General features: G+C 45.3%; 1 protein-coding gene across 1 annotated transcript in view; it reads left to right on the top strand.

Moving 5' to 3' along the window:
* The window catches only part of g6fl (g6f-like), a 21,603-nt gene that overhangs the window by 8,088 nt on the left and 3,515 nt on the right, over window positions 1-10,000 (top strand). Inside the window, exons 5-8 of the mRNA XM_076279491.1 lie at window positions 736-1,089; window positions 3,345-3,590; window positions 4,980-5,021; window positions 6,901-6,942. Of these exons, the coding sequence (XP_076135606.1) occupies window positions 736-1,089; window positions 3,345-3,590; window positions 4,980-5,021; window positions 6,901-6,942 (684 nt within the window). The remainder of the gene's footprint in view (window positions 1-735; window positions 1,090-3,344; window positions 3,591-4,979; window positions 5,022-6,900; window positions 6,943-10,000) is intronic.

Below are 10,000 nucleotides of genomic sequence, written 5' to 3' on the forward strand. Positions count from 1 at the left end.
TCTTGGCCCTGAAACTCCCGGGCTGAAAAGTGGCCCCACTCCGGCCCTGGCATGAGCACAACGCCAGCTTTTCCTGAAGAACCCGGCAGAGAACCCAAACGCATGAGTGGACCTAACTCCAGGCCTGAAGAGGGCAGAGAACCCAAACGCATGAGTGGACCTAACGATTTAGACAGCACTGCTGGAGGGACTGCTTTTACCTGCGCACCTGCTAAATAAGCATGGGTATAAAATGTTTGGGGTTAGCTAAGCCACCCTTTAGCTTGGATTCCTCAACCTGCAAACAAGAAACACACAGCTCATTGTTCAACCCTAAAGACGCTACTGGTTATCCACCTGCTCCTTAGTCCCTAATCCTGTCATTCAATTCATTTAATCTACTCTATTCAACAATTCAGCTGTTTCAGCATATTACCGATGCCATCAAAACCAAATAATATGTTTGTGTGTGCGGTGTGTGTGTGCGGTGTGTGTGTGTGGTGTGTGTGTGCGGTGTGTGGATGTGGATGTGGATGTGTGTGTGTGTGTGTGTGTGTGTGTGTGTGTGTGTGTGTGTGTGTGTGTGTGTGTGTGTGCGTGGATGTGTGTTTGTGTGTGTGTGTGTGTGCGTGTGCGTGTGCGTGTGCGTGTGCGTGTGCGTGTGCGTGTGCGTGAGTGTGAGTGTGAGTGTGTGTGTGTGTGTGTGTGTGTGTGTGTGTGTGTGTCTGCGGTGTGTGTGTGTGTGTGTGTGTTTAGGTCCGCTGTTGCAGCTGGCGTGCCACTCACGGGCCACTGTGGTTCTAGAGTGCCCTCCGGTTCTGGGCGACTATGTGCTGCTCTACTGGCAGCAGGCCGACACCCAGGGCATGCGTCTGGCCTACGAGCACGACCGCTGGCGCCAGAGCTCCACCAATCACAGCGGGCTCCGCCTGCAGCTGCTGGGCCCCACCCCCCTGGTGGAGGAGGGACACCTCTCGTCCAATCAGAGAGAGCGGAACTCCTTTTTCTTCCAGCTGACGCCCGAACAGAGAGATGGGGGTGTGTTCCGCTGTGAGGTCTTCCTCAATGACCATGTCCACATCGAGACAACGCAGCTCAGCGTAGTGCACGGTAGTACACACACACACACATGCATGCACACACACACACACACACACACACACACACACACACACACACGCATGCACACACACATAAACACACACATAAACACACACACACACTGTGTGCATGGATGCATCCCAGTTAATTACACACAAACACACACACACAAACACACACACACGCACGCGTCTCCGCTCAGGAGGGCACAAGTTCACACTCTCACACCCAAGATCACATAACCGGAGGAGATTTATTACACCTACCACGCACATACACACACACCAGTGTAAGAGCACGCATCTGTGTTTCTGTAAGAGTGTGTGTGTGTGTGAGTGTGACGCCACATCTACACGAAACGGGTGTATTTTTCCATCGCTTTCACACCTTTAGTGTGTGTGTGTGTGTGTGTGTGTGTGTGTGTGTGTGTGTGTGTGTGTGTCTGATCAATTATGATAGATGCTTGAATTAATTAAACATGTCCAACACTGTAATTGGTCAGACACACACACACACACACACACACACACACACACAAATGCATAGATATTATTCACATATGTATGTTCATATAATATATACAGATATACAGCTCTCAATGAGAATGCTGCACACACACACACACACACACACACATACACACACACACACACACACACACACACACACACACACACACACACACACACACACACGTTAGGATTCTCATTTAGCTCCATTATACCTACCGCCTGCTGCCGCTGATGGCTGTAATCTCCGCCCTTGCTGCCGTGGTAACGCTTCGGCTCCATTAGCCACAGATTGATGCTGCACAGCACTGTTGCCGACGGCAGCCATCCGTCACTTCACTGTGCACTAATGCACATTTAACGCACGCACACACACACACACACACACCCACACACCGCTAATGAATATATATTGTTTTAACCCCTTGCACTCCCCCTATTTCTCTCTCACTCTCTCTCTCCCTCTCACAGTGTTTTCTTTCTCTTTCCCCCTCTCTATTCACCCCCCCCCTTCTCTTTCAATTCAAAACAGCTTTATTGACAAAAACTCAATTTGTATTGCCAAAGTGTTTTCTACACACACAAGTCCATACATGACATCACATTTGGGGGCAGCCGTGGCCTACTGGTTAGCACTTCGGGCCTGTAACCGGAGGGTTGCCGGTTCGAACCCCGACCTGTAGGCATGGCTGAAGTGCCCTTGAGCAAGGCACCTAACCCCTCACTGCTCCCCGAGCGCCGCTGTTGATGCAGGCTGCGCCGGGATTAGTGTGTGCTTCACCTCACTACTCTGTGCTGTGTCTGTTTCACTAATTCACAGATTGGGATAAATGCAGAGACCAAATTTCCCTCACGGGATCAAAAGAGTATACTTATACATGTACAAGGCTAAGAGCAAGTGCCTCCTACTCATGCCCTCAGGTTCATTTGTGTGTGTGTGTGTTTCTTCAAGTGTTTAACTGATGGGGTGACTCCCTTTCTCTATTGCAGGCATCTCCATATATTGCTGGGACTCTGCTACCCTCCTGTTCCTCACCTAGTCATAGAGTTTGATTGTTCTCAAACTTTTGAAAATCTGACTGGATTATTTTGAATTTAGGAAAGAATTTTTTTTCAGAATTTAGCAGCATTTACTCCAAAAGTGAAACTCTGTTTCTACCATGCCTTCGGCTGCAGTGGGTGACCAGCTTCTCTTCTCTGGGCAGCCAGGTTGACCTGTGTCTACCTCTCTTCTCTGGCCAGCCAGGTTGACCTGTGTCTGCCTCTTTCAACAGACAGGCTGTGGTTGTTCAGTCTGTACTTGGTCAAGGTTTTGCTCTGTTCGATGTTAGACACTGTGGACAGATACAGATAGTCTGCCACAGTGTACTCTCTGTTTAGACCCAAATAGCATTGACGTTTATTTAGTCTTTTTGTTGTTTCAACATGTAAGATAGTTCTCTTTTTCTGTTTTTAATTTCGTTAAATTTATTTATTTAAAACTAAAATAGTTTCTAATAAGAGTAGAGGTCAGAGATTTTCCAGAATTGATGATGGCTTATTTCTCAATTCTAATTAATAATGGGTATTGGCTAATTCAGCCAGGCATGCATACCACAACCCACCCCCACCACCACCACCACCACCATAGTGTTTGCTAAGCATAGTGTCTGTGTGTGTGTCTCTCTCTGCTGTGTTCGCTATTAAGTATAATGTGTGTGTGTGGGTGTGTGTGTGTGTGTGTGTGTGTGTGTGTGTGTGTGTGTGTCCCTCTAGTGTTTGCTAAGCACAGCCCGACTGAGCTTATGGTCCTATGCTGCCTGTACTCGGAGTGGTCTCAGGTCCGGCGCGTGACGTGGACCCATCAGAACCGGACTCTGCAGTGGGAGACCACTAGTCCTGGCCGGATCAGAACCACCGTCTCCCACCGCCCAGATGCGGCCGGCAGCTACACCTGCACCATCCAGCTGGAGAACGGACTCAATGCCTCCGCCCTCTACACCGTCACACTGCCCCCTACAGGTGAGGAAACACCACCACACTGCCCCCTACAGGTGAGGAAACACCACCACACTGCCCACTACAGGTGAAAAAACACCACCTCACTGCCCCCTAGAGGTGAGGAAACACAACCACACTGCCCCCTACAGGTGCGGAAACACCGCCACACTGCCCCCTAGAGGTGAGAAAACCAGAGCCATATATAGAGAATAAAAAATATTTTGAGTTTTGAAATTCATGTATCATATCGCATACGTGTAATGCCAACCAGGGATGTCACTAGGAGTGCAAAATATCCGGGGCTTTAGGACATTTAGAAAATTGGGCTGTTAAAGATGCAATTTCAACATAGTTTGAGAAGGAAAAGAAGGCCAATCGTTAGGTTCCTCATCATCATATTTTAATAACTAATAAAGCTAATTTTCCCTGACTAGATCTAGGCCTACTGAGCATATGGTATTTATGGGGCATTAAGAGAAAAAAAAAATCATTATTTAACTGAGACCTCACACCCAAACAATGTTTTATGCCCGTGACGTGATGAATGAATGCATCATTTTCAGGTGCTAGGCTACTCTAATCGCTAACTGTAAATTGATTAATCCAACACAACTCCTTTTTCAATTTTCAGTTTGCATGGAAATCATTGGTATGTTTGCCTAGGACTAGGCTACCTGTGGCTAGCCTGGCTCTTCCAGTCGGTTTATGGTAGCTTGCAGTGTTAAAAAAAGCCTGTTGACTACTGTACTAGTAGACTTAATGGAACAAGTTCATGGAAAACGAATGTTTATGAAGAATGTGATTCGATCCCGCAGAGCCGGTAGGATACATAAGTAAGTTTATCTCTTTAGTTATCCAAATGAAGTGTCTTAAAGCTAGCGAGGTACAGAGGCTGGCTACTAGCTAGTAACACAGACCATTAATTCAAAGCTAGAGCTGGTTGCTTTTTTCACGAACCTGAGCTGATGGAAGTATCAGGGGTTGGGGGAGATGATGTTGCACTCTCAACCTCTTTTTGCGCTGGCTGTTTCCCCCCACCAAAAAAACCTTCTTGTATCCAAATTAACTAACTATACGCTGCAATAGTAGGCTATTAAACTTTAGACGGGCTCTGGTAATATCAGTTCGACAGAGGGGGGGAAGAACACTGATGTTGAATTTGCAAATTCAACAAATTATTCCGACTACATAAGGAACGCCAGGTCTGCATTAGTAACGATGTTGCAGTTGTGGCTGCTGGCCGTGGTGTTCGATTGGAACCTCATAAAAATCTCTGAGGCGATTTTCATCATTATTTTTTGAGGCACAGAGATCCGGGGCTATTCCCAGGACATCAGGGGCTATAGCCTCGAATGCCCAGGTCTAACGACGTCACTGATGCCAACCATGCTTTCACTTTTCTCCTTACAGGTGATAGCACTGCAGTCTACACCACCACACTGCCCCCTACAGGTAAGAAAACACACTGCTGCCAGAGATCAGATCACCTCGACACACTACCCCCTAGACTAGAGGCAAGAGCACTGCCGCTCACAGGAGTAGAGTCTGCCCCCTACAGGCTGCTGCAGGAATAACACAAAAGCCAAGGGTCTCTTTGACTTATGATAACACATTCCATAGGAAAATTATAATAATACCATCTGTCAAAAAAGTTCTGCACACTGCTTTAGAAATTAATGAAGTTTGAAGTTAGCCAAGCCTTATCCTGGCATTAGCTTTTTCGCTACCATTCCATGTAAACACTGTTCCGAGACTGATTAGGCGACGTGGTCACTCACTACAATAGACATTTTACAGGGCCATTTAAGATATCGAAGTTAAATATACACTGGAATATTTCCGTAAGGGCCTCTTACATACTGACAAACGTTGATCATATAATTTATAGGCCTGTTAATGGCGAAAATAAGCGATTTATTTCAACATACCGTATTGGCTTCGTAGGGTTACACTATAGAATCATCCGACGTTGGGATGAAACATGGTGCCCATGATTTGAGTTGTGCAAACTCTCTATGGCTCTGGAGAAAACACCACCTCACTGCCCCCTAGAGGTGAGAAAACACCACCACACTGCCCCCTACAGGTGAAAAAACACTGCCACACTGCCCCCTAGAGTTGAGAAATCACTATAGTGACCAGACGTCCTGAAAAATACGCCACTTAAAAGCACAAACGTCTCTGCAGGTACCGGGAGGAGTGAGTAGGAGAATACGAGAGAGAGCGCAAGAGAGAGTGCAAGTTGCAGCCGTGAGGACAGAGAAAGTGCAGCCACGAGAAGTGATTGGTCGCATGCACAAAATGACTTACGTTGCTGATGTCTGGGCTACAGCAACACAATCATTGTGTTTCTTAATAATAATAAAATAAAAATAATAATTTAGGCACGGTGTAGGCCTAGGAGAGTTAGAGTTACAAGTGTTATGGAAAGGCCTGATTTACACGCACTGTTAAAGCAGTCATTTTTCATTCAGTCATTTTCAGTCGTGTTTGATGTACCTAATGACAGGCAGTTGAATAAAAAATATTTTGAGTTTTGAAATTCATGTATCATATAGCATACGTGTAGCCTGACGTAGTCATACTCAATTCTAGTCAGAATATGAGTCTGATACTGCTCCATTAGGACGTAATTATGGGGCGTGTTTCAACCGATAAAGGGGGGGAATGCCTCTGCACATTGGATAGACCTAACCAATCAGAGCAACAACATAGCTTACCGTGAGGTGTAGGAAGAAAACACACAAACCATCCTTCTTCTCCTATATCCTCTCCATTTTTAAAAATAATTCTGTTGAACAGTGATATGCTACAAACATGTTAAACAGCTGGGAAAGGGTGTCGCAAATCCCTCGAACAGGTGGTCAATCAGAGATTTCAAACGAACGAGGGAACATGTCGCAATGCAACAGCGCTGTTTTCCCTTGATGAAAGTGAAACCACGAGTTTTCCCACAAAAAGTTTCCAAAGTTGGCCAAAGTTTTCAGAAATAATAATTTTCAGTGATACAACCTTAATAAATAATATGAATTTTCAATGTGGGGTCTTAAAAGCCATGTATCCTTCTAGCCACAGCGTTTTTGTTTCAAACATAAGCCTAATCTAAGCGTGCTCAGATGACGTGATAGACCAGGCGCTGTTGCTCACCTGTCCATCATCGTAAAGCCTGATTTGATTGGTATGCCTGATATAGGGCGAGCATACTTCCACCACAATGAAGCAATGCCAGACCGAACTTCCCGACCTCAGTTGTGGGCGGGACTAAGTTCGGAATGGCACCCAGGCTAGCATACGTGTATTGCCAACCATGCTTTCACTCTTCTCCTTACAGGTGATAGCACTGCAGTCTACACCACCACACTGCCCCCTACAGGTAAGAAAACACACTGCAGCCTAGAGGCCAGATCACCTCGACACACTACCCCCTAGACTAGAGACAAGAGCACTGCTGTGCCAACAGGAGCTCACCTCCAGTGTTGGGGACGTTACTTTAAAAAAGTAATTAGTTATAGTTACTCACTACTTGTTCTAAAAAGTAACTGAGTTAGTAACTGAATAGGGATACTATTCATTAATTTCCGTGTGTACATGTAGTGACTGTACACCCATTGGCCTGTAGAGGGTGGTGTTGAGCAAAGGGCTGCCGGTTCAGGATGATGATGTTGAAATGTACTACTACATTTTTACAAGGCAAGACTGTCTCTCTCTCTCTCTCTCTCTCTCTCTCTCTCACACACGCACACACACACACACACACACACACACACACACACACACACTCGCAAGCGAACACACACACACACACACACACACACACAGATAAGCACACATATATATTACAAAAAAGCAAACACACACATTCACACACTCCTTTATATACACAAAAGCAAACACACACATGCACATACTCACACACTCCTTTATATAAACAAAAGCAAACACACACATGCACACACTCTTTTATATACACAAAAGCAAACACACACATGCACACACTCGTTTATATACACAAACATTGCAAGAGTAGGGGGTGGAGTAGGAAATGGAGACAGGTTGTCAAGCGTGATTTGACAAGAGGACTGAGCGGCGGCCATATTTTAAACCGCTATGCAGTATATCTAGTTTATCTCAGGTCAGTGAATAATACATTCACACACATACACATGAATAACTAATTCACAGACACACCCACGCACACACACACTCACAAAGTGAGAGAGAGAGAGAGAGAGAGAGAGAGAGAGAGAGAGGAGAGAGAGACTCAGATTCCTTTTTAGTGCGTAAATCAGTACTGTTGTTGTTATTGTTTATGAGAGAGTGTGTGCGTGCGTGTGTGTGTGTGTGTGTGTGTGTGTGTGTGTGTGTGTGTGTGTGTGTGTGTGTGTGTGTGTGTGTGTGTGTGTGTGTGTGTGTGTGTGTGTGTGGAAGCAATAATAACCAGAAGTCACTCACTCAAAAGACACACTAACATACACACACACACGTACAGGGCCGGAGTGGGGCCACTTTTCAGGCCCAAGACCAGCCCACGTTTTGGTGCTGGAAATTGGATAAATTAAGCAACAGTTCAGTTCTTACTATCCTGTAGTTTTTATTAGTACCATGGTTCAACAAATGTGTAAAGGTTATATAATAATTTACTTAAACTGAGAAGTTAACAAAAAATATTCCACTATTCCACAAGGATAGGTTAATAAGTTAACAAAAACAGAAAGAAATAAAGCATTTGAAATGTATTCCACTCTTCCACAAAGAGGCATATTGAACTAATGTTTTTCAGCGTGGGTAGGCTATCATATTGGCGTTTGGTGATGTAGGCTACACCTTTTCTACACTCACTTCTGAGCAAACAAGGCATATAGGTTGATCATGTAGTTTACTGCTGTAATATACTTATACTCTATATGCTGTAAATATCTTTCTTACATTAAATCATTTTAATTCATATTGTTTACTCTTTTATCCTCTCTACTCGTCCCTCATGGCCTCCTCATTGCTAATTTCGGGCTCATCATCATCAGGGACTGGCTGATCTACTGCTCAGAGGCTACAATTTTTACTGCATAGCCACACAAATCAAGCTTGGGTTTTGTTATCAATATTTGCATAATATCCACATAATAAGTCTATGAATCGCAATGTTGGATGATACAAAAAGGTTAATATTTTAATTCATTTAATAAGTTGCTTGCGAACAAGTTGACAACGCTAACGTCCAATATCAGGCTACCTAATAGATAGATAGATAGATAGATAGATAGATACTTTATTGATCCCCAGGGGAAATTCAAGTAATAATTACGTTGCTAATCATAAGTATATATATAAGTATATATACTTTTTTGATCCCGTGAGGGAAATTTGGTCTCTGCATTTATCCCAATCCGTGAATTAGTGAAACACACTCAGCACACAGTGAACACACAGTGAGGTGAAGCTTACACTAATCCCGGCGCAGTGAGCTGCCTGTAACAACAGCGGCGCTCGGGGAGCAGTGAGGGGTTAGGTGCCTTGCTCAAGGGCACTTCAGCCGTGCCTACTGGTCGGGGTTTGAACCGGCAACCCTCCGGTTACAAGTCCGAAGCGCTAACCGGTAGGCCACGGCTGCCCCCTCATTGCTATCTCTCTTGCCAGCGTCTGTCTTAAAACAAATCTGGAAGCTTGGCACATTTGGCAACATCCTCCTCTAATGCCTTCCTTTATTTTTACCTGGCCTTTTCTGTCCCTCCTGGCCTCTTTATACCATTCATCCTCCCTGACGCTTATCGCTATGGTAGGGCCGGCCCGGCTATCGGTAGGCCTATCTGAGAAAACTTTTTGGAAAAGACGGGCTATATGGACCCAACCAACTCTTTTTGGGAGGGGAGAACTCCCTCACATGATAGGCTACAACCCATGCAGAGGCTGCGGTGTCAGGCATAGATTGCGGAACGTGAGTAGCCTACTTTAAGGGAAGACAGACTAACGTGACAAATGTCAATATGTTTTTCCTTGACCGGCCCAAAAGTGAAGTGGCCCACCGGGAATTCTCCCGATTCTCCCGATTACTCACCCCGGGCCTGTACACACACACACTTTCTACAACAGTTCAACAACAGCTCTCTCACACACACACACTCACATATTCTCTCTCTCTCTCTCTCTCTCTCTCTCTCTCTCTCTCTCTCTCTCTCTCTTTTTCTCTCTCACACACACACACACAGACAGGAGTACATTTGCATGTATTACCTCACTGCATGCAAAGTGGCGGCTTTCCTTTCCTTCTAGTCAGGATTTGCCTATGATGAGCTCATCTGAGACACACACCTAAACACACATGCACACAAACCCACCCACACACACACACACACATACACACACACACACACACACACACACAAACCCTCACAAACACACACACACACACACACACACAACACACACTCACACAC

Source organism: Alosa pseudoharengus, unplaced genomic scaffold (assembly GCF_046254945.1).
Source record: "Alosa pseudoharengus isolate Yale_2024_CS ecotype anadromous, Long Island Sound unplaced genomic scaffold, YU_APseudo_1.1 YU_APseudo_1.1_scf_12, whole genome shotgun sequence".
NCBI classification, from domain to species: domain Eukaryota; kingdom Metazoa; phylum Chordata; class Actinopteri; order Clupeiformes; family Clupeidae; genus Alosa; species Alosa pseudoharengus.